The sequence below is a fragment of the Trichosurus vulpecula genome, chromosome 3, assembly GCF_011100635.1.
Source record: "Trichosurus vulpecula isolate mTriVul1 chromosome 3, mTriVul1.pri, whole genome shotgun sequence".
NCBI classification, from domain to species: domain Eukaryota; kingdom Metazoa; phylum Chordata; class Mammalia; order Diprotodontia; family Phalangeridae; genus Trichosurus; species Trichosurus vulpecula.
The window spans coordinates 112,408,384-112,434,413 of record NC_050575.1 but is presented as its reverse complement, the minus strand read 5'-3'; the positions used below and the strand labels follow the sequence as shown (position 1 = coordinate 112,434,413).

The window sequence follows — 26,030 nt, the reverse complement described above, 5'->3', positions numbered from 1 at the left end:
TCTCATTTGATCCTCACAATAATCCTGCAAGTTGTATGCTATTATTGTCCACATTTTACAGATTAGGAAACTGAGGCAGACAGGAGGTAAATGACTTGTCCAGGGTCACAGAACTAGCACAAGCGCCTGAGGCCACTTCCTGACCCCGCCATTCTATATCCACCATGCCATCTAAGTGCCTCTACATTCATTTGCCACAGTTTGTTTAGTCATTTCCCACTAGATGAGAATCTGCTTGTTTTCTGGTTCTTTATTTCCAAGAAAATGTGCTGCTATGAGTTTTTTGATATATATGGTACGTTTTTATAATTAAGGTATTTGCCTACCAGTGGAATCTCTGGGTCAAAGGATATGTACAGTGTAGTCACTTTTAAAAACATATTTCCAAATTGTCTTCAAGAATGATTAGACCAAGTCACAGCTCTTCCTGTTTTTCTAAAGCCCCTCCAATATTGGCTATTTCTGTATTTTGTCATTTTTACCAATTTACTAGGTGAACAATGAAACCTCAAGAGTTGTTTTTTGGATTTATATTTCTTTTATTAGTGATTTTCAATTTTCAATATAATATATAACAGCTTACAATTCTTTTGAAACTTAGTGATAATCTTTAACTGCATCTCTTTAACTATTTTGAAAATATCTTTGTAGTGAATAGTTATTTTCTGAGGGCATCAATATTGTCTGTAGCACTTGTGCTTCGTTCATTAGTTGATCCTGTTACTATCCTTATAAGGTTTAATCTCAAGTTCTACAGGTGAAGAACTAAAGTGGTTTTTTCCATTCATAGACAGTATTCAAAGGGACCTTGGAGATCCTTGAAGGGTAGATTTCCAATCCCAGGTGTTGTTCAGTCATTTCAGTTGTATTTGACACCTTATGGCCCTGTTTGGGTTTTTTTTTTGGCAGAGATACTGGAGTGGTTTGCCATTTTCTTCAGCTCATTTTACAGATGAGGAACTGAAGCAAACTGGGTTAGGTGACTTCCTCAGGATCACAGAGCTAGTAAGTGTCTGAGGTTGGATTTGAACTCAGGTGCTCTATCCACTGTGCCACCCCCTTCCCCCCCCCCCCCCCCCCATTTCACACCTCTCCAGTCCCAAGAAACAATTAAATGGCTAGCATATTGGCCTTTTAGGATCATAGTGGTTTTTTTTGGAAACTCAGGCTACTTAAAATATATTGACTAAAACTAGCCCTGTTATAGGATCATAGATTTGGAGCCAGAGAAGTCTTTAAAGGCCATCAAGTACAATCCTCTCACTTTACAGATTAGAAAACCTGAAGCCTAGAGAGGTTGAGTGACTTGCCCAGGGTTAGACAGCAGACCTATTAAGTGTCTCAGGTGGGATTTGAACCCAGGTTTTCCTGACTCCAAGTCTAGGACTGTATCTCTTATACTATATGTATACCATATTATGCCATATGTCTGTACATGTAGGTACGTTATATTGCTGTGATACCCTTTTAAGGTGCCCAAATACTTACTGAAATATAGAGCTGAGACTGATATTATAAAAATGGTGTAACTTTAATTTTGTTAAAAAAAAAAAAGGTTTGCAAATTGAAAATGAAATGTGGAAAACTTGGTTGTAAGCTGATTTTTGGGTAGTGAAATTTGTAGCACATAGCAGTAGTAGTAGTATAGGGTAGCATACTGCACCCCAGGAATTTAGAGTCCTGGGTTCAGGTTTGGTTTGTGAACCTGCCTAGCTGTGTGGCTGTGGGCTGTTAACATTGTTGCTCTGCACCTCTGTTCTCTCCTCTGTAAAATGAAAATACTAATACCTGATCTACTTAATTCTTAGGATTGTTGAGTTTCAAAAAGGATCATACTTTAGAAAAAATATGGAGACTAGGTCTGCCAGTCTTGTCCTGGGTAGGAGTACATTTTAGTATATTTAGCGAAGTATATGAAAATTGCTAATCATTCTAACACTTCTTTTGACCATGTTTAAAATGGAAATTTTGTGTAAATGCAAAGCGTTAACATTTATGCCCTCAATTGAAGTTTCTAAACAGACTTCAATTAATTTATAAGTAGTCATTTCACTTTATGAAGGCTTAGGTATATTCTCCATTTTGGAATGCTTAGAAAAGTTTTGTGGTATTTTATAGTAATTTTTAGAAAATTAGATCCCTGCTAGTATGGTACCATACAGTGATGAGACACAGTGTTTCCCCAAAAGAAGGGATTCTGCTAAAGAACTGGTAGGTTGCCTATAAATAGGCATAAGTGAAATAATAGGGAAAACTAGTGAATTGAAGCCTTTCTAGTGCCTATATTAGCAAGGCAATAATCATAATATAGATGATAATTGTCAAAATGGCTATGTGGTTCTGTATCACAAAATATAAGAGACTCTCTGTATAGAAGGTTGAAGAAGCAGAACATTTATTTAGACATCAGATGACTGGGTCCCATAACCAATAAGTCCATCCCATCCAAGCAGCAAGCAACTCCCAAAACCAGTAAGCCCACTTTATCATAACAGCAAGGAACTTAAAACACAATATCACATCATGGAGCCTTGCCATCTCATAACCTTCTTGCTCCCCTGCTGGGGCCTTCCCACAGATACACTCACAGCACAGCCATTACCTCTGCTTTCTCCTAACTGCTCTCTCTCTGAGCATTTCCTGTGGCACACTTTCCTTTTCTTCTCAGCAAGCTCCTCCCACTACATGTGACTTAGGCTTCCTGTGATGTAAGCAGGTTACCTGGCTTATTAATGGGTAGAAAAGATCTTTAAATCTAAATTGTCATTACGTTGCCTAGGTGATATCACTGTTGAATCACAGCCATATATCTTTAACATTTCAAAGATAAGTATAAATTCAAGGAAACTAGATTCTTCCCCCCCAAACAAAAGCTATCAGTACTAGGTATAGACTCCTCTATTGAAAAGAAAAACATGAATGACAGGTGTCCTTTTGTGGTTTTTGTTGGCGAGTTAAGCATTTGAGTGTTGACAGCACTTAAACCTAAACTCAGCTCTGGTTGGTTCAGAGGGAGGCCTCTCTGAAAGCACCAATGAACATAAGATAGCTTCTACTCATTTCTTCTAACCAGATAAGATTATGAAGAGGGAGGGAGGAGAAGACGAATTGCAGTAACATAGTTGGCAGGTTTAGTATTCATTTTTTACATCCCAGTTTCCCAGTTGTGATATTTTAGAGAGTGTCATCAGAAAATCCTGTTAATGAAATGGATTTTTGTGAGGAATTTGAAGGACAAAGGATAGGTACTAGAAAATTGATTTCTGACACCAAGGTTTACTTACTTGTTTTATTCCAGACCTAGTTAACCATAAACAAAAGTGTATGTTTATACACACATACACACACGCACACACATGTCTATATATGTGTGTGTACATGTGTTTGTATGTGTGTACATGTTTATATATACATATATACATATGTATGTATATATGTGTTTGTGTGTATATACATAAGGAAGGATGAAAGTGATCCTGTACAAAATCGTATCTACCTGGCACCGAATTTTAGATGCTGATTTCTTGTTGCTTTTTATAGATCTTGGTCTTCTACCTCCATTAATTCTTCTTTACTTTGATGATTCTGGAAAATTTCTAGCTCTTCCCCAGTTGATTAGCAACAAGATCTGGTTTACTTTATGACCATGTGTCATGTAAGAAATTGTTATCTCTAGGCAGATCTGGGACCTTTGGTTTCACCTGCTAATTTCAGAAGAAGACTCGACTTTGTTATATCAAACCTTAGGGAGTCAATCCTATTTTTGTTCATGTATTAATTTCCTTTTTGTTAGAATTGCATTGTTGATAGTAAAAAGGCTGTCTGACTTTATGCATAGAGGTCTGATCTCGTAGTCAGAATTCACGTACTGCTTTGGATGCTAGCTCTGTGACCAAGGGCAAGTTGTTTAACCTCAGTGCATCTCTCCAAACCATAAGTTACAGATCTGTCTTGATGGAAAGAACTCTTATATTGGAAGTCCCCACACGAACTAATGAAATCATAGACCTGGATCTTTTTATTCTTTTTTGAGGGGTGAGTACCAAGAGTATTTCCGACCTTTAATCTGGTATCCTGCCTTGTAATTCCAACTCCGTGTGATCGCCCCTCCCCTTCAGTCATCATAAATTAAATATATCAAAATCTTAACAACATCTCCCCTAACTTGTTCTCCCTTGCTTTCCCTTTTCTGTTTTCCAGGCTAGAAATCTTAGTTATTTTTTTCTTCCTTCTCTTTTATTTCACATATTTAGTCTTGTCAATAATTCTTTTGAAGTCTCTCCTATCATTTTGTTTCCATTTTCACTGGTAGTACTTTAATTCATTTATTCATTTTCCACATCTGGATTACTGAAAAATCCTTCAGGTAGTCTCCATCTTTTGAGTCTTTTCCTCTCTATATTCTCATTAGATAATGGTATTAAAAGTTTTCTTAAAATTCTGCTCTCACCATGTTACTCACTCTTGAAGAATCTATAGTGACTTGAGTGCCAGCTTCATCAGGGTCAGATTCCTTTGTTTAACTTTGAAGGCTCTCCACAACTTGGCTGCACCTTACTTTGCCAAAAACAGTGGGAAGTAAAACTTCGTTTAGGCAGATCTCTCTGGATATAGTACTTGTCTTGATGTTTTTGTTCACGTTTTTATTTCTTACTGGAATGACCTCTTTATCTGAATTCTGTTCATCCTTTAAGGATTGACCAGCTCCAGTTTCACTTGCTTCATGGAACTTGTTAACAATTTCCATCTTAAAAGGGTTAAACAGTGTGGGTTAGTTCAGTGGTTTACAATCTGTTGACTGGAGTTATCTCAAAGGGATTGTGCATTCATGTGTATAACCATGCCATTTTGCAGATTGAATAAATGTCATGCATTTGTATATGTTGATATTTTCGATAGGCATAAATACTGTTATAAAATCCACATACATTTTAAAGTATTGCTGATTGTTTTTCTTTTTTTGTCATGTATTTTCTCAACCAACAGAAATAATATATATCATATATAAATAGTAATATATATAATAATAATAATAATTTTATATATATATATAAAAATATAACCAACAGCCACTATCATTGGAAGAGATGGTTGAGAAATTTTTGTAAAGTTAAATAGGAATCCTCATATTTAAACAGCTTGGGAACCACTGGTATCAGAAAGCATATTGTACTAGAAGTCTGGAGACATGAGTTTTGTAATCCTGGTGCTTCCACTTAGGTGCTATGTAATTGAGATTTCATAACATTTTAAGGTCTGAGTTTTTTCATTACAATGAGTATTGGACTAGATGACTTCTAAGACTAACATTTTACTCCCTGTTTCTTTAAGCAGTTGTTTTCTGATAACTTACAATATGATTTCTTGGTTATTTTAGTTTTGTATGTTTTGTAGTTTTGTAAACTATACTTGGACCATGAATTAATTTATACATGCATACATACATACATATGTATATAGTTTTTAAAAACTAATGGAATAACTGAAACGTATTTGAGAATATTGTGCTGTCATTTATAAGTGCCTCTACATGTTAATTTTATTTCAGTTTATGTTCTCTTTGTACATTTGTACTGATACTGTATACTGTAATTTTATACTGATACTGTAATTTTAATAGTCCAAAAATGTGATTTGTCTGTTTTTTGACCCCTCCTTTTGTGTTCTTAGGTTCTCATGTACTTTGCCTATGGTAGATGCTTTCCCAGTATGGTTTTTTGGAGGCAGCTAGGTGGAGCAGTGGATAGAACACTGGGCCTGGAGTAAGGAAGACCTGGTTCAAATTTGCCCTCATACACTTACTGGCTCTGTGGCCCTGGGCAAGTCACTTAATTTCTGTTTGCTTTAGTTTCCTCAACTGTAAAGTGGGAGTAATAAAATAGCACCTACCTCTCAGGATTTGTTGTGAGGATCCAATGAGATTAATATTTATAAAGTGCTTAGCACAATGCCTGGCACGTAGTGTGCACTATATAAATGCTTATTCCTTTCCTTGCCTTTCCTCATGGTTTGTTTCAGTGGTTCTCAGCGTTTTTGTACAGAAGGAACATCACTGATCTCACTCTTCAGGCAATAGATTTAGAATTTCTGATTTAGATTATGAGCTGTTCATTTAGAGGGGAAACTAGGTGGAACAGCACAGAGAGCCCTGGGCCTGCAGTCAGGAAGACCTGAATTCATATTCGACCTCAGACACTTAACTAGTTTGATGACCCTGGGCAAGTCACTTTACCTCAATTTCCTTAACTGTAAAATGAGGATAATAATGGCACCTACTTCGCAGGATTGTCGAGGATCAAATGAAGTGAAGATAATAATATCTAGCATTTATATAGTACTTACTACGTGCCAAGCACTGTGCTCAGTGATGTACAATTATTATTTGAGCCTCACAACAGCCCTGGGAAGGAGAGGCTATTATTATCCCCATATTACAGTGGAGGAAACTGAGGCAAACAGAGCTTAAGTGACTTTCCCAGGGTCATACAGCTAGTAAGTGTCCGATGGCTGATTTGAATTTAGATCTTTCTGATTTCAGGCCTAGCACTCTATTCACTGCACCACCTAGTTGCCTCATATTTGCATAATATTTGTAAAGCACAGTACCTGGAACAAAGTATGCACTATCTAAATGCTAGCTGCTACTGTTATTTTTATTATTATTTTCAAAGGGCAGCTAGGTGGTCCAGTGGGTAGAGTGCCAGCCCTGGGGTCAGAATGACTCATCTTAAGTTCAAATCTGACCTCAGACACTTACTGGCTGTGTGACCCTGAGCAACCTTGTTTGTCTCAGTTTCCTCATCTGTAAAATGAGCTGAAAAAAGAAATGGCACACCACTCCAGTGTCTTTGTCAAGAAAACCCCACAAGGGGTCCCAAAGAGTCAGATATAACTGAAATGACTGAACAACGACATTATTTCCAAAAAGGAGAATGAAGATAGCTTTTACTGTGTTCCTTATGCCGTGAAAACCTTAAATAGAATTGTACTTTTGCTTTCTGTGACTTCCCTTCTCACAACATTTCTTTACTTTCTGTTTCTTGATCTCTAACTCATTTCCAGAGATCACCCTTCTCACTGAAATCTTTTTGTTTTGTGTCATTGTTCTTTCCAAGGTAAAAGCAGTGGGATAGTTGGTTCATGGTTTCTAATACTTTTTATTCTTTTAGCCTTCTGTTAGGAATGTTCTTTTTAATAAACTTTTAATTTGTCTACTTGGTACTTATTTCCTTCACTAACCTGCTTTTTATTTTCCCTTTGGATTTTATTTCCATATTCTACTTGGTGTAAGCCTTGCAACAAGAAGTTAGTAAGTTAACACATCTGATTGTGGAAGAAACTCAGTTTTCCTGTACTGTGAGGGAAACTTTGTCCAGGCTTTCTTTTGTGATGTGCCTTCAGTGGGAAAATTAAAATTCATCCATGAAATCTTCACAGAGGCAAATTTTAGATGAATTTAAGGAAGAACTTTCCACCTAGGAGTATGGTCCAAAAATAAAATGGGCTGTGTTATCAGGTAGTGAGCTGCACATCAGTGAAAGGACTCACAAAGAAGCTGAGAGATCAGTTTGTTGAAACTATTATTTATTGGGAGGGGAATGCATTAAAGAGAAGCTGCTATTTAGTAACCTCTAATAAGATTCCTTTGAACTTTTAAAATTTTATAAGCTTCATCAAGTGATTGACATGACTGAGTGAATGCACTCTTCTTTTGGGTCAGGTGCTGCCTATTGTCAGTTTATGGACATGCTTTTCCCTGGTTCCATTGCTCTAAAGAAAGTGAAGTTTCAAGCAAAACTGGAACATGAATACATTCAGAACTTCAAGATCCTACAAGCAGGTTTTAAGAGAATGGGTGTTGACAAAGTAAGTTGGAATTATATAGCCTTTCCTTTGAGTGTGTGCTTGTTGTTTTTATTAGCACAGTCCAGTACAAATATTAATCTATGGACTTGGCTGAGGTTAGCTAGCTATGGAAATGTAGAAAAATTTATAAGGTCACAATTTCTCTTGCTGCCAAGGTCCATTATTATTTTCAAAATGGGTTTATCTACTTCATTGTAAGTATTCATCCCAGAAGTGAAATTTGCAAACGTTTAATTCAACAAATCCACAAAATTCATTGTGATATTAAAAAATTTTTGCTTTTCATTATGAGATTGTCCGCAAATCTGGCAGACTCCCATTTTACTTAAGTTAGATGTGTCATATTGGTTCTGGGAATGTTAGAAAAGGCAGCCTAGCTGTTGTATATGTTATTTTCCTCATCCCTGCTGCTGTAGATGCTTTTCTGAAAGGTGAGAGAGACCAGGGAACCTTAAGACAATCATTTGGAGTAATAGCTTCCATAGAATAAAGTGCACATGCAGACTACTTTCTTGCTAGTATATTTAAGTCTGTCAGAAACAGATTCTGCTAGGTGCATTATTTTTTATGGTCCTAACCTGTGATATCATCAGTTTCCCATATGGAAACTCCCTCCGTTAATGCATATTGGCAAGTCTGTAACTTAGTGTTAGAGAATTGCCTAGGGTCCTCAGAGGCTAAGTGACCTGCCTCTGGTTACAAAGCTGGTAAGTCTCAGGGAGGATGACTACAAGGCTGGCTCTTGATTCACTGTGATGTATCTCTAAATCATAGGTTTCATAGCAGTCTGGTGAAATCTATGGACTCCTCAGAATAATGTTTTTAAGTGCAGAAAGTAAAATACATGGGATGACAAAGGAAACTATATGTTGAAATACAATTATCAAAATACAAAAAACAACCCAGCAAAAATCCAAGTTTCTGGTATCCAGGATAAAAATCCCTTCTTGTAGGCTTTCTAGAAGGAGTATCTATCTTTCTCTTATTTAATAGGTTTATTCATTCAGTAATCACTAAGTAGAGTGAAAATAGTGAGTGTTTACTGTTAATCAACTATAGCATTGTTCTTTCTTCTACAAAGATGAATATAATTCTTGGTTTCAAGAAGTTTACTGTCTAGTAGGAGAACTAAAGCACACATACAGATACTACATTCTGTCTGTGTTACAGGTAAGTGCAATAAGGGTAGTACAAATACTATTGATGATTAGAGGAGAAGTTAGATTACTTCAGGCTGGCAAATGGGGAAGATGACATGGAGGAGCTTTCATTTGAATTGTACCTTGGAGGATGGATAGGATTTGAACCAGTGAGGTGATATTCACATATGGAAACAGAAGGTAGAGAAGATGGGGTGAGTTACCCCCAAAGTTGAATGTAAATTTTATTTAGTTTTTGTAAATTGAATAACATTTTAAACATGCCAGGGAAGCCTACCTTTTTAAACAATCTTATGGTAATTCCTTTTATAAAACCATTATCTATTTTATAAATTTGAAGTCTTCATTTTGACAGACAATATAAATTAAGCATCTACATAGTGGGGATACCAATTAGTTGCTGGGAAGGAAGAAGAAAAATTATTTTAAATTAACAACTTGCCTCCAGTTCAGATATGGGTCAGATTTCAGTTTATTACATATAAAAACAATGTTTAAGCCATTGAAAGAAAACTCAGAGGGGACAAGTTTATGGTCTTAAAATTTCTGATGCTTTCAGATGTAGGGTAGGACCAGGACCAGTGGGTGAAAGATAACAGGGAATATACCTTTTTTGATATAAAGAAGGAACTGCTAATATTTAGAGCTGTCCAACAATGAAATGGCCCTTGATAGGTAATGTGTTCTCTGTCCTTGAAGGTATTTAAAGAAAAAACTAGGTGAACACTTAAGAATGCCATAGAGGGGACACTTCTAGCAGTTGCTGGAATAAATGACCTTTGAGGTTCCTGTCAGCTTTGAGATTCCAGAAAATTCTTTTATGTGGCAAAAAAATTAATTAACTCCAGCAGTGGCACTACTTATTTCAAGCAGTTTTTGATCATCAGATTCCAGCTTAATGAAATAACCTGTACTTAAGTTTGTTTAGTTGGATTTGACTTTTGTGATAAATGGCTTGTTTTGTAATGTTAGGGCTGTAACCCTTAACTCCTGTAATGAATGAATAACTGTAAGCACATTTATTAAATGTTTACTGTGTTCTCAGCAGAGTGTGAAGCACTGATGCAAGTAGAAAGAACCCAAGTAGGCCCATTCTAATTGCTCACATTCTAATTGGGAGATAATACATAAAAAAAGAGGCCATTCAGCTCAAAGGCAAATGGAATAGCCTAGAAGTTGTAAGGGCAGTGGTGAGGTCCTTTGTATCAGCAGGTCTGATAACAGTGCCCAGGTCTGGAGGTAATAGTAGCAGGCCAGATGGTAAGGTGGTGGTCCATCTCTCTAGAAGGCTGGTAGTTGGTAATTCCTACTTTATGTGGTATGAAAAATCATGTTTTGCTTCCCACCTGGTTGCTCCAATGGGTTCAGGAAGGGTATTCTGGAATTCAAGAGGGAAGAATAGATTTGCTGTAATAGGTTTATTTGACTTGTTTTTTTATAGATGTTACTTAAAGCTGATGAGTATTATAAATGTTAGATACAAGAAAACACATAAGTATCATAGTTCCCCCTCTTGTGGGAATTTAACAGATGAGAACTTAAATGTGGTTTCATTTCATTAAATTTCATATTCATTTTTGATTTCTGATTCTGTTTATTCCTTCATTTTTATAAGCATAATCTAAATTTTACAAGCTGACTGCCTCTTTTCCCTGGGAAAACGGTTTTACAAAGCCAGCTTTATAGTCATATAGAGATAAACAGTTCTTGTCTCTTAGAACTTTTTTTCTTTATAGATTCCATGTACTGATTCTTTAGCTTGGAGTTGCCCAGTGTCTCTGATTTTGGACTAAACTATTTTTTTTCTTTTCCTTAGATAATTCCTGTGGACAAATTAGTGAAAGGAAAATTTCAGGACAATTTTGAATTTGTTCAATGGTTCAAGAAATTTTTTGATGCAAACTATGATGGGAAAGACTATGACCCTGTAGCAGCTCGACAAGGCCAAGAAACAGCAGTAGCCCCCTCCCTCATGACTCCAGTTTTGAATAAGCCAAAAAAACCTCTTGGTTCCAGTGGTGCAGGTGAGGGAAGTGTTCTAAACAAAAACTGGCCTACATACTGCTGCTTTGAGGCAGCAAAGCTACTGTGCTTCACTGACCTTTGGTATGTCTCTTATAAAATGAGGTTCTTTAGTTCAGGTTTATAACTCCTTTGCAGATAGTAAAGGCTCTGAAGTTGTCATCATGGCAACTCTTCTCATCTCTAGGCGGGACTCCAAATAAGACTGGTTTGGTCAAGAAGGGTTTCAAACTGTTCCTTGTTCCTTAAAATTATTTTGTGTTCTTATGCTCATGATTGGGAGAATAGGAAGTTTTACAAGTTAACCTACTCCTTTAATATTCCAGTAATTCTCAGATGGTAACTTGGAAGAAAAAAAAATCTAGCTTATCAGGCTAAGTATATAGTAGGTAAAGCAACTAAAGGAAAACAAATTTGCTTATTGTGGATTTTGAAAAGTACTTACCTCTTGTCCTAAGTTTAAGTCTAACTGTTATAGGGTAATGACCACCTATTTTTAGGTCTGATCAAGCAGTCTTATATAAAGGAAGAAACTGGATTCTTCTAAATTGACATTACCTTAGATAATATGCAGAATTTGTATGCAGTTACTTTCATGATGTATGTCAGATAATCTGATCGTTTATTTTGTTATTGACTATATTTATTGCTTTTGGTGCCTTCACAAAGAACCAGCAATATAGCGAGAGTAGGGAGTAGTCAAATTAGGAGATTTGGTAAAGCTGTCAAACTTCATTAAAAAGTTTGAGGAGAATGGGAAAGAAATTATTGATGGACAAGGGTTTTAGAATGATCTTTGAACTTCATATAGCTATTTTAACAAGGAGTCCTTTTGATGTAACTCAAGAGCTGGTTATATTATTTTGTATTGCAGTTAAAAGATGGTAAAGCTAGAGTCCATCTGGTTCCTCAAGCTGAGCCTCCTTGGTATTTATTCCTGGGCGAAGTCCAGTTCTGATCCAATTCCAATTTCTGATCCTCAGCTTTGTAGGCTCAAGACTTCATGTTCTCAGCGTTAGGAAATTAATATACCCCAACCATGTTAGAGACTGATTATGAACCAGAGGCTAATTTAGAATTTTGGCAGGATAACTGAAATCAGTCCTTTGCGTGCGATGCTTCTAGAATTGTTGCAATGCTCTCCATTGGGCAGGGTTGTCTTAATTCTCTGGAACTATTTCTAATTTGTACAGTTGATTTAGTGGTTGTTTAAAGCACACACATAGATGCCTTATACTTGGGAGAAGCAGGGTAGAGGAGTGATGAGAGCAGTGGATTTGAAGTAGAAGAGCCTGTATTCAGATGCTGATTTTGCCATTATCACTGGGACTGTGGTCTGGCCACTTTGACTTATATGTACCTTACAAAATGAGGAGTTTGGACTAGATGAGATTTCCAAGGTCCTTTCCAGCTATAGATCCTATGGTATAGTTTCAGGTGACTGCTTCTTTTATCCTAATGATGAATATTCTACAAGAAAAGAATTACTTTCAGCAGAGAGGTCATTACACTCATTTCCATCTGGGAGAAACTTTCTTGATGCTATGAGTTTTGTTTCCCGAGTACCTGTATCAATGAATTGGTTACCATCATACCACTCCTCCCCCGCTTGATATTGTTTTGACTATCTTTTTCTTCCATTATTCCATTTAAAAGTTAAATTTTTGCTCAGCTCCACAGAGGCCCATTTCTACACAGAGAACTACGGCACCTTCCAAGACAGGCCCTGGCATGGTCAGAAAGAATCCAGGTATGGGAAATGGAGATGATGAGTCAGCAGAATTAATCCAACAGGTCGGTACCTTCTAAACCCAAACTTACTACTTATTTTTTTTTTATTTAAGGGAAAAAAATTTTGTTTTTATTGATACCTTTTTATATCACCATAATTTCTGGATCTGTTCTTCCCTTTCCTCTGTGTGGTCCCCCACCCCCCAGGCATGTCTTATGACAAGTAGTTCAGCAAAATCAGTCTGCACATTAGCCAGGTGTGACAGTTTATATAATATTCTACATTCCTAGTTCCTGATCTCTGCAAAGAAAGGAAAGAGAAGCATTTTCTCAACTCTTCTCCAGGATCAAATGTCTTGGTTATCATAACTACACAGGATTCAGTTTTATTTTTCCCATTTATGTTGTTTTATAATCATTAGATATATTGCTTTACTAGTTCTATTTATGCACTCTGCCTCACTTCAATCCTTCTTTAAATATTTAAGCACCTACAATGTGCCAGGTCTTGTGCTAGGCTCTGGGCATATACATAAAATGAATAAATCAACCCTTAAAGGTTGTGAAGCTTTACACCTGTACAGAAGAGTTTGCATTTGGTCCTAAACACAATTGGGAGCCACTGGAGTTGATTGAGTAGAGGAGGCTCATGGTATGATCTGTGCTTAAGGAAAACACTGGTAGCAGTGAGTAGAATAGATAGGAGCGAGGAGAGATGAGGCAAGGAAACTACTTAGGACAGTGTTGCAGTAATCTGGGCAAGAAGTGATGGGTCTTAATGAAAATGGTAGCTGTCTGAGTAGAGAGAAAGGGTCAGGTGCAAGAGATGTTGGCAGCTGATTAGATATGTGAATTAAAGTGAAGAATTGGGGATAATGCTGAGAGATTGTTCACCTAAGGGAAAGAAAGATGGTGCATTTGCTAGATACAGGGAAATTTGGAAGATGGGGGTGGGTTTTGGGGGTAAGGACTTCTATTTTGGACATAAATTTTGAGGTGTCTCTGGGACATCCAGTTTGAAATGTTTAGTAGGCAAATGGTGATATGGAATTGAAGCTTGGAGGTGAGATTGGGGTTGGAGCTATCTCTTTATCTTTTATCTCTCTCAGTCATTGACATAAAGATGATGTTTAAATCCATAGGAACTGATGAGGTCACCAAAAAAGAATGTAGAGAATGGAGAGTAGGGGGCTTGGAACAAAGCTTTGGGAAATACCTACAGTTAGGGTTTGTGATATGGATGACAAACCAGCAAAGGAGACTGAAAATTAGACAGAAAGAGAAAAATTAGGAGAGTAAGATAACGAAAGTCTAGACAGGAGAGTATTCAGGAGGAAAGGATGGTCAGCATTGGTAGATGGAGCAGAGAAGTCAAGAATGAAAAAGATTAAGAAAAGATCATCATATTTGGCAATTTTGAGATCATTGGTAACTTTGGAGGGAGCAGTTTTGATCTAGGGTGGTCAGAAACCAGATTGAAAAGGGTTGAGTAGTGAGTGAGGAGAGAGGAAGTGGAGGCAGTGAGTGTAAACAACTTTTTTTCCTAGGAGTTTGGTTGAGAAAAGAATAGATAAAGGGCAGCAGCTTGACAGGATGGTAGGGGCCTTGGAAAGGTTTTTTTTTTTTTTTTTAAAGAATGAAAGAGACCTGGTCTTGTTTGAAGGTAGTAGGGGAATGAACCAGTAGATGGAGAGATACTAAGGATTAGAGAGGGAGAGGGAGGTGATTGAGATTGCAGTCTGCTGGAAAAAGTGGGAAAGAATAGATCCAAGGACATATATGGACAGGTTGGCTTTGGTAAGGAGGAGGACCACTTCTTTGCTGAACCTGGAAGAAAGGAAGAGAGAGTGGGGGAAGATGGCAGGGTGTTTTGAAATGAGAAAGGGAGAGAAGGGAAGAGGAGAAGGGGAGAATAACCTCAACTGCCTCAGTAAAGTAAGTGGGGGTTGGGTGGGGTTGGGCAGGAGATTTGTGGGGCTTGCAAGAAGAGAAGCATTGATAACAAGTTTTGGAGAGAGTGAGATAGGGAATCAAATTATGGAGGAATAAAAGGATTGCCTTGCTGTAATGAAAGTCCAGTTGAAGTTGGATAACATGAATTTATAATGTACCCGGTCAGCATGGTTGAGTGACTTCCTCTAGCATGTGTGTAGGAGTGTAGGTGGTGGATGTTCGGAATAATCTGGAGCTGCGGTTTTTCAAGACTTAAATGGCGACATTGTAAAATTGAATTGGCTAACTATGGGGTCGAGATTGGAGAGGGAGGAAAGTGAAATAAGAGCAGGGGTAATTGGCTTGAAAGAATGGATTTAGGAAGGGTGAGGTCTATAAAGAGATGAAATTATAGGAAGCAATTGTTGGATAGAGGAATGTCAGAGTTTCTCGTTAAGGAAGTGGAACACTTGTGTTCAGTGGTGTGATCCAATGTGTAACCATAGGTTCATATAAACCTTGCTTCTCTGAATTCTTCATATCTGGCATTTCTTTTTATTTAATGACACCTACATTCTCTTTTTATTTTATCATTTTTATTTAATATTTTAGTTTTCAGTATTGATTTCCACAAGATTTCGAGTTTCAAATTTTCTCCCCATTTCTACCCTCCCCCCATTCCAAGATGGTATATATTCTGATTGCCTCCTTCCCCAGTTAGCCCTCCCTTCTTTCACCCTACTCCCCCCCATCCCTTTCCCCCTTACTTTCTTGTAGGGCAGGATAGATTTCTATGCCCCATTCCCTATATATCTTGTTTCCCAGTTGTATGCAAAAAACTTTTTTTTAAGCATCTGCTTTTAAAACTTTGAGTTCCAAATTCTCTCCCCTCTTCCCTTCCCACCCACCCTCTCTAGGAAGGCAAGCAATTCAACATAGGCCACACATGCATCATTATGTAAAACACTTCCACCATACTCATGTTGTGAAAGGCTAACTATATTTCCTTCCATCCTATCCTGTCCTCCTTTATTCAGTTTTCTCCTTTCACCCTGTCCCTTTTCAAAAGTGTTTGCTTTTGATTACCTCCTGTCCCATCTGCCCTCCCTTTTATCATCCCCCTCCTTTTTTATCCCCTTCCTTTTACTTTCCTGTGGAATAAGATACCCAATTGAGTATGTATGTTATTCCCTCCTCAAGTTGAATCAGATGAGAGTAAGATTCACTCATTCCCCCTTATCTGCTCCCTCTTCCCTTCCAACAGAACTGCTTTTTCTTGCCACTTTTATGTGAGATAATTTACCCCATTCTGTCTCTCCCTTTCTCCTCTCAATATATGCCTTTCTCACCCCTTAAATTTATTTCATTTTTTTAGATATCATCCTTTCATATTCAGCTCATCTTGTGCCCTCTGTCAATATTCTCTTCAACTCCCCTAATACTGAGAAAGGTCTCATGAATTACACACATCATCTTTCCATGTAGGAATGTAAACATAACAGTTCAACTTTAGTAAGTCTCTTATGAATTCTCTTTCTTGTTTACCTTTTCATGCTTCTCTTAATTCTTGTATTTGAAAGTCAGATTTTCTATTCAGCTCTGGTCTTTTCATTGAGAAAGCTTGAAAGTCCTCTATTTTATTGAAAATCCATATTTTGCCTTGGAGCATTATACTCAGTTTTGCTGGGTAGGTGATTCTTGGTTTTAATCCAAGCTCCTTTGACTTCTGGAATATCATATTCCAAGCCCTTCCTTCCACTCCCCCCCATCCCCTTTCCCCTTACTTCCTTGTAGGTCAGGATAGATTTCTATGCCCCATTCCCTGTATATCTTGTTTCCCAGCTGTATGTAAAAACCAACTTTTTTTTTTTTAAGCATCTGATTTTAAAACTTTGAGTTCCAAATTCTCTCCCCTCTTCCCTTCCCACCCACCCTCCCTAGGAAGGTAAGCAATTCAACATGAATCACACATGTATCATTATTGGGTATCTTACTTAATGTAGAAGCTGCTGGATCTTGTGTTACTCTGATTGTGTTTCCAAAATATTCAAATTGTTTCTTTCTGGCTGCTTGTATTATTTTCTCCTTGACTTGGAAACTCTGGAATTTGATTACAATATAACTAGGAGTTTTCCTTTTGGGATCTTTTTCAAGAGGCGATCGGTGGATTCTTTCAATTTCTATTTTACCCTCTGGTTCTAGAATATCAGGGCAGTTTTCCTTGATAATTTCTTGAAAGGTGATGTCTAGGGTCTTTTTTTGATTATGGCTTTCAGGTAGTCCAATGATTTTTAAATTATCTCTCCTGGCTCTATTCTCCAGGTCAGTGGTTTTTCCAATGAGATATTTCACATTGTCTTCCATTTTTTCATTCCTTTGGTTCTGTTTTAGAATATCTTGATTTCTCATAAAGTCACTAGCTTTTGCTTGCTCCAGTCTAGTTTTTAAGGTGTTATTTTCTTCAGTGGTCTTTTGGACCTCCTTTTCCATTTGGCTAATTCTGCCTTTCAAGGCATTCTTCTCCTCATTGGCTTTTTGGAGCTCTTTTGACATTTGTGTTAGTCTGTTCTTTAAGGTGTTATTTTCCTCAGTATTTTTTTGGGTCGTCTTTAGCAAGTCATTGACTTGTTTTTCATGGTTTTCTTGTATCACTCTCATTCCTCTTCCTAATTTTTCCTGTACTTCTCTTACTTGCTTTTTCAAATCCTTTGTGAGCTCTTCCATGGCCTGAGACCAATTTGTATTTTTTCTTGGAGGCTTTTGATGTAGGCTCTTTGACTTTGTTGACTTCTTCTGGCTGTATGTTTTGGTCTTCTTTGTCACCAAAAAAGGAATCTAGAGTTTGAGTTTGAGTCTGAGTTCGTTTTCGCTGGCTGTCCATGCTCCCAGCCAACTACTTGACCCTTGAGCTTTTTGTCAGGATATGACCGCTTGTAGAGTAGAGAGTACTTTGTCCCAAGCCTTAGGGTCCAAGCACTGCCGTTTTCAGAGCTACTTCTACTCCACCGTCACCCCAGGCTCTGCCACAGCAGCGCTCCTCCTCTTGCAAGAACTGCCAATCAGGACCACAATATAGATCCAATCAGGGCACAGCAAGAGAATCTGCTTTTGTGCCCACAAAGAGCTCCTTGCACTCCCACTCTGATCTGCTGCTAGATTCCTCCCACGGTGTGGGCCAGGGACTCGGGACGCAGCTGAGGCTGCAGCTCTGGTAGCAGCCTCAGGAGTTTCCTGCTGCTGCCACCACCACTACTGCACCACCTCTGCCACCCCCAGGGCTGGTGATCGGACCGCTCTGAACTCGATTGTGCAGTTTTCCTCTAACTTGCTCTTTGGTGTTTGTGGGTTTAGAAGTCTGGTAACTGCCACAGCTCACTCATATTTAGCATTTTTTTCAGCCCTATAATTCTGTTACATACACATATCATAATTAAATTTCATTTTCATGAAAAATGGTTCTTAGAAGCACTAAGGACCTAGAGTATGTGCAAAGAGAACTTTAAGGAAGCTGTACATAAGTACAAGTAGTTTTTTGCTTTCTGGTCCTTGGTCACTTGTAGGGTACAAATATATATAACCAGACTGGAGGTTGTTACCTTTTTTTGTGTTCCTTGGCAGTCTGGTGAAGCTTGTGGATCCCTTTTCAGAATATCTTTAAATAACTGAAGGAAAAGCTAAATTTCAGTTAGAGGTTAGTGAAAATAAAAGATGTAATTTTTTTCCATCCAAGTTCATGACTCTCCTCCCACCCCCCTGGAAGTCTATTCATGGACCACTGGGGAGTCCATAGACCCCAGGTTAAGAACCCTTGCACTAATAAACTGGAAGTAAAGAAGGAAACAGAAACAATGTCCTCATAAACTTAAAATAGGAAAAAAGATCCATTAATTCCACCACCCCCCACAAAAGTAACATGGCATTGCCCCATAGGATTCTAGCGAGTGTTTATGTAACTTTAGGTATCTACAAAACAATGCTTGTTGCAGTATTTTCAAAATATCTTGGGTTTGTGACCTGGTATTACAAGGCTTTAACGTTACTCCCAACTTATTCCCTGAATTCTGAGCTCCTAGGGATTTGAAACCCAGAAGTTTGCACTTGCCCTTGGTGCAGTGGGATGGGAGGGAGAAAGGCATTTTTTTTTTTTTAGAATGGACTCTTAACTTATCTTGGTAGATTAGACTGTTTTTTCTTTTTTGACTTTTCTTCTGATTCTCGGGGCCGGGGGTGATTTCATTTGTACCTAGGAGCTCTTGGAATAAGTTGTAGCCAGGACTCCTACTGTAAGTCAGAGCCTCATGGGATCTAAACCTGGATGTCAAAGATATTGGGTACATTGGCATTTAAGTTTGTAAAAATAGTCACTGTAACATTCCCACTTTTATCACAGTATGTATTCAGTGCTTTTTATGTACTCTGCACTGTGATAATCACTATAGGACATAGAAGTTAATGATAAAGAATGTGCTCTTGAGCCTATAACCATGTTAAGGAGTGTTTGTAGCATGAAATTGTGTAAAGAGTATTATCCTGAAGTCAGGAGAGAAGGTTCAGATATATACACTCCCACCTTCTTGAACTGGAATTTATTTTTCTTCGAACTCTCCACTCCAGTTTTGAAGTTCTTAGCTTTCTTAGACTTTGAATAGTACTTTAAATGCTTACCCATCTCTTAAATATTCTTGTACTATTTGTACAGTTGACTGACACGTACCTTGCCAGAGGCGTTGAGAAGATCGATTGAGATAATATATGTAAAATACTTTGTAAATGTTAAAGTGCTATATAAATACTAGCTGTTATTAATATCAAGTAAGGCATAATACAAGTATGTGTATATGTGTACTTGTCAAAGGTGTTTGCCACTGCCATGGAAAATGTCCACTATAGACTTCAAATGGAAGAGGAATTCCTTATAGACAGTGTTTTGCAGCTGCTCCTTTTTCTGTGTGACTGACTTTGTGTTGATTTCTTCAAGCTCTGAAACATTGTAGAATTGCCCAAATGAGATATGTAATAATAAGTTAAATGATTTTGGGCTAACTATCCACACAAAAAAACCCCAAGTGGGCAAATAGTACTCTAGTTTCTATTATATGCCAGGAAATTTTGAGAAACAGTTATATGGGAAATTGAGGGTTGACCTTTATGTGAGATGGATGACCTTGTTTTAAGTACTGCCTCTAATAAAAACTAACTCAAGTGTCCCAATCAATCAGCCCCAGAAAAGTTGCCAAGCCACATTGGTAGAAGGCATGTCCCTATTGGGAGCCTCCTTAATTGATGAAATAACAAATTTGGACCACAAAAAAAGTGAAAGTTGTTGGGTTACAAAGATAAAACTAGAGCCCCCACCCTCAAGGAGCTTATTTTTATTAGTTGGAAAGAAGACCCAGAGAGCTGGTCTATCAGTACATATGTCCTAGACAGACATATATAATGAGCAGGACCTAGAATTAAACAGAACTCATCGCCCGGGGATTTATTTAATGCTTTGATGACTCTTTGAAGCTTATCTGTGAAACATCAGGGTCTCCCCCATTAGAGTGAATTACTTGAGCTAAGACTGCCTTTTGCATTTGTATCCTCATAACTTAGTGCAGTGCTTTTCACTTGGTAAGCACTTAATGCTATTTTTCATTCATTCATTCCAGTGACACCTGTGACTTTTTTTGGGAAAAGCAAACACAAAGCTTCTCCCCACCCCCACACCTCCAAATAAAACTTGACTGGTATGTGGTGAGAGAGTTTGGGTGGTGACCATTTCTCTTACTGAATCACTGAACAGGACAGACGAGGAGTAGTGTGGGAATGGACATAGAAAGAAGGTTTGGAGGGAGGAGTGAATCAGCAGTCAGGGAGTTAAACATGAAAAATGAGAGATGTTGGATTTGATGACCAGCTTCACTTTTTTTTTTAATAGAAAATTTAAAATGATGTGATGATGACTGGGTCTCCTTGTTGTGTTGAAAATGTCTACAAACAGCACCTTCAGTTTTTTAATTAAAAAAAAAATTTCTAAGATGGATTGCATCCCATGCTCTGGCAATCAGTCTTTGCTAATGCATGAAGACTAGGGGAGGCAAGGATAAGATTGGGCAGTGTTGGTAGCCATTTGATTGGAGCAGAGAGTTTGTACAGTAAAGCCAGATTGTTGAACACCTTATAAGCCGAAGGATTTGTATTTCATAGGCAATAAGGAGGGTAGTGATATGGTTAGATCTATGCATTTGGGAGATTATTTGGGCAGCTGGGGAAAGGTTAGACTGCAGAAAGGAGAACTTGGAGGCAGGAGGTTATTGAGTATTGAATATTGGAATAGTCCCATTTCATAAATTATGAAGGATATACTAAGATGGCAGTGGGAATGCAACAAAAGGCATTGATGAAATTCTTTTGATTGTGAAAACTGATTGAATTTTGAGGGTGAGGCGGAGGAAAGAGTCAAAAAAGACGGGAAGTCTTTAAGGCTGGATGATGATAGGGATGATGATAAATACTATCAACAGAATTGTGAAGGTTGGGAGTAAAAGGGTGTGGGGGTGGGGAAGGAGAGATATGTTCAGTTTTTGACATGTTGTGATTCTTGGAGAATTCAGAGATCCAAATAAGAGAGAGGGAAGACAGTGTAGCAGTGAACAGGTGAATTTGCTGTTGTTTTTATATTCTATTCTGAATTATATTTGTTGTGTACTTAATAGTTACAGCATACTTTTAAAATGTTTTAATGATGCCTTTTTACATGGTTACCGTTTCACAGTTACACTGCCCCAATTAGATTCTTACAACAAAGAAGTATAGTTAAGCAAAACAAATCAATATATCGATCATGCCTGACAGCATATGCTTTATTATAGATTACTACTTCTGTGCCCAGAGAAGGGAGATCATCATCATCATCATCAAACTTTTAGTTAGGATTGGTCAGCACATTTAACCAGTTATTGCATTTCTTGATGTCTATCAGCAGTGGTAGTGGCATTTTACATTGTAATTATTGTGTATTTGTGTGTATAAATGCTATCTTGTTAGCTGTGTTAGGGTAGGAACTATGTTCTAATTATCTTTGCACACTGTTTTGTACATTGTTGGCATTAGATAAATAGAGTTCATAGAATGAATGCTTCTCTTTTTCTACTTTCTACTTTAATTTTATTACTGACGGTCACGAAGGTAGTTAAGCAGGACGACTCTTCTGTAAAGTAGTGATTGTGGATGGGTTCTTGGAAACATTTAAACAGGAAGAAAGGCCATGTGATTTCACATAACCGTAGTCAGCTAGCTCAAATATAGGAAAACACTATACTGAAGTAGAATTATGAATCTGTCAAATTTGTGTAAATGATAGCATCTTAATTAAATTCAACAAACATTGCTAAATATCACCCATGTGCAAGAATGCATTGAGAATACAAAGACTAAAAAATCAAAATCATCCCTGCCCTCGAGCTTACATTCTAAAGGAGAGAAATAACATGCAAATAGATAAGTAATGGGTCTGTATGTAAGGTCCTCTAATTTCATTGGTGTGAGAATTCCTTCAACAGTACAGATCACAGCCTATCTATAACATAGCTCACAACAGAACCAAGAGAACAGTTTATGCAGTAACAATATTAGAAAAACAGACAACTTTGAAGGACTTAAGAACTGATCAACAAAATGACCAATCATGATTCTAGAAGATTCATGATGAAACGTGCTAACCACCTGCTGGCAGAGTGGTGATGGACTCAGTACAGATTGAGACATATATTTTTTGGATGTGACCAATGAAAGAATTTGTTGATGATACCTGTTTTTTACAAGGACTTTGTTTTACTTTTTATTGGGAAAGGGTGGGAGGGAGAGAAAGTAGATTTTTTTTGTTAATTGAAAAAAACACAGTCCTAGTCTTCTTGATTCCAGGTCCATCTCTCTATCCCATATCACAAGTGTAGAAGGGAACACTTAATAGATGGGACATGTTTTAGGATTTTTACCAGATCTATTACAGTCAGACTAATGCCATATATTTATTTTATCTCATATACAGATCAATGTATTGAAACTCACTGTTGAAGACTTGGAGAAAGAGAGAGACTTCTACTTTGGAAAGCTAAGGAATATTGAATTGATCTGTCAGGAAAATGAAGGGGAAAGTGATCCAGTGTTGCAGAGGATTGTGGAAATTCTCTATGCCACAGATGTGAGTATCTGTTAATGGATGTTGAATGAAGAAGGATTTAATCATCTCATTTCTTTTCTAGACATTGGTTGTCTTTGGTTTTTCTTTTTCCTTTCTTTTTTTCCAGTTTAGAAGGCGAAGACAGATACTGAGTATATATAGTATGGTTTAGGCAAGCTTCACATTGGAACTTATTATGCCCTAGTTTTTCTTTCACAAAATATAAGGAAAATTGAATAGTTGTATGTATAAGTCCTACCTTCTCTCCTTCCCAGAGATCCATCTCTTTTAAAAAAGAATAAAAAGAGACATAAAGCTGTTCAACAAAATTAACATGCCAAAAAAGTCTGACATTTTATGTAGTGTTTAACACCATAGTCCATCACTTCTTTATCCTGCAGTTTCTATAGGCATTTATCAGCTAGACTATAAATTTTGTAGTCAGGGGTTGTTTTTTTTTTTTTTTTTTTTTTAATTTTTCTCCATCAGTCCTCTCCGTCCCCCCACCCCTTCCCTCCTCCTTGCTCCCTTCCTCCCAACAATCTCTTGGTATTGAAGTCAAAGAATGCTTCAGTGGGAGCCTTGTGCTGAAGACAGAGCCCAGGATCAGTCAGGAAGACCTGGGTTCAAATCCTGTCTCTGACACTTATTAGCTTGGGACCCCAAGCACGTTACAGGGCCTCAGTTTTTGTGTAAAACGGAAATAATAGCACTTCATGGGAAGTGTGATGCTCAAGTGATATGATTGATGTAAAGCATTTAACAAATTTTGAAGTTCTCTATATAGATACATAAATGTGACCTACAATTACTGTTAATGTTGACAACTCTTATTTAGCATGGTGCAGTTTTCAAATGTTAGAACACATATTTTGAACTTGGATTCAGAAGAATCGAGTTCAGGGTCTGACCCTGGCATATCTTAATGCTTTGTCATCTTTAGCAAATTGCATTCCATCTCTCTGAGCCTCTTTTTCCTTTAAAATGGGTATAATGATAATTCTTGCAGTACCTACTGCATAGGGTTGTGGGAAGGTAACTTTATAAAGTGCAAAATAGTATGTGAACGGTTATATAGCATTCTGAGTAAAGCCGTCTCTCTCTCTTCTTTTAGGAAGGCTTTGTGATACCTGACGAAGGGGGACCACAAGAGGAGCAAGAAGAGTATTAATAACCCTTGTACTGTACCAGTAGAGCAGCAACATCTGAATTCTTCACCCCAAATCATGTGCTTAACTGTAAAATACTCCCTTTTATTATTTTTAGAGGACTCACTCACTGGTTTCTTTTCATAAGCAAAAAGTACCTCTTCTTAAAGTGCACTTTGCAGAAGTTTCACTCCTTTTCCAATGGGTTTTGAGTTAGGAGTTTTTATCTTGTGGCAGAGCAGTATTAACATCTAGCTGGTTCACTTAGGGAACAAAGAGGCAGACCTTGAGAACTCACTATTTGGTTTCTGGTAAACACACTGCTATCTGAAAAAGTTGTTTTTATGTAACATACTGAAAATGGAAACTTAAAATAGAGCAATGTGAGGACAGCTCACAGAATGGATTAGCTAATGTGAAATCTCAGCATAGAACTAAATAAATGCCTTAAGAGTATTTAAAAATGTTTCCATATATCAAATTATAAAATGTATGACAGGAGATTCTCTGTGCTACATATTGTGGTTAGAAAGAACCTAACCTTATACATGACTGTCTGAGAAGCCCTGTGGTGCTCTTTTAGTACTTACAGGTGTAAAAATTGATCAAAATGCAAAATAAAGAAATTTATTCTAGAATTTTTTGGTTTTACTCAGTGGTTAAATCCCCATAAAAGAAAAGGCTGGATTTTGCCCAAAAATCAGAGGGAGTCTTTTGGCTCTAAGATGTGTGATTGAGTTGAAGAGCTCAAAATTGTTTTTATTGAGCATATCTATAGTGGTTTTTTGATGTTTCTCCAAACCTGTGCATTGTATTTTCTGGAAAGCAAGATGTGTCCAGTTTTATTACCTAAAAATTGCTTTTGGAAAGCAAAATCGCTTCCCTGAAAATAAATTTTACTTGGGAGCAGATTGTCTTGTTTTCCATCCTATCTTTTAGTTCCTTTTTTTACTATTCCCTTCCCCTTACGTTCCCCCTTTGGGGTCTCTTCTTTCTGCTCCTTAAAGCATGCTGCTGAGAACAGACATACTATGGGCAGGTGATCATGCTCCATGTTCTTTCTGGACCTCTGGTAGAGAGGGAGTGATCTGTGAAGGCTGAGATTACCTTGTGATCTGTAAGGCCTGGGTTTTTTTTTTTTCTTTTTGGTACCTGCTGTCCACAGCCCTCACTGTATCTGAATAGTAGTTGCCAGTGCACTAATCTCCTTGGAGATAAAATTCATTAGAGTGTGTTACTAAATGTTAATTTTTTTTTGCAGAAAATACAGTACCATGTCTAATTTAAATATTAATATTTAAAATATTTCATTCCTAAACACTCCCATCTTTTTTGCTTTGCCCCTCAGCCTGTTTCATCCCTTTTGTTTGGCAGGAACCTGCCAGGTTTCTCAGTTACCTACTACTGAGATTGATCAGTTCTGATGTGCTTGTATCAATTTGTTTCTGGTGGTAGATCCTGGTGTCCTAAAATGTGTGTAGAAGGCGAGCATTTATGATAAAATTGTTGTGTAGTGCATGATCTGTGTGGAATTCTGAGGAAAACCCAAATTCAGTGAATAATAATGCCAAAAATGCAAGTAACTCGCCATTGTTAAAATACAGTGGTGCTATTTCTCTCTTGTGGCCTTTTAGACTTTTGTTGCCCTAAAAATTCCATTTTACTGGGAAACCATATTCCACCTGGTCTTTCTTGACAGGGTTTTTTTCTACTTTAAACAGTTTCTAAATAAAGTTCTGTATTTCAAGAGTGTCATGTCTTCTGAAATTTGTCATGCCCTGGTCTATTAGGCTCAAAACACAAGATGCTAATAGTCCCAAGACTCAGTTTACTTGATTAAATTGTGGCTACTTCCTTTGTATCCATTGTTTTAAACTAGTTTATTGCATTTTCAAATTCTTTTGTTCTCTAGATATTCTTTTTCTTTCTCATTCTAACTATATACCAGTTGTCCTCTAGTGTTTGTCAGGCTAGATATTCCTTACCCTCTTTGTAAAGACAAAT

At 37.4% G+C, this 26,030-nt stretch overlaps 1 protein-coding gene across 1 annotated transcript in view; it reads left to right on the top strand.

Moving 5' to 3' along the window:
* The window catches only part of MAPRE1 (microtubule associated protein RP/EB family member 1), a 33,496-nt gene extending 7,719 nt beyond the window's left edge, over window positions 1-25,777 (top strand). The window contains exons 3-7 of the mRNA XM_036750612.1: window positions 7,721-7,866; window positions 10,843-11,050; window positions 12,721-12,842; window positions 22,747-22,899; window positions 23,993-25,777. Of these exons, the coding sequence (XP_036606507.1) occupies window positions 7,721-7,866; window positions 10,843-11,050; window positions 12,721-12,842; window positions 22,747-22,899; window positions 23,993-24,049 (686 nt within the window). The 3' untranslated portion in view covers window positions 24,050-25,777. The remainder of the gene's footprint in view (window positions 1-7,720; window positions 7,867-10,842; window positions 11,051-12,720; window positions 12,843-22,746; window positions 22,900-23,992) is intronic.
* Window positions 25,778-26,030: the final 253 nt, after the last annotated feature.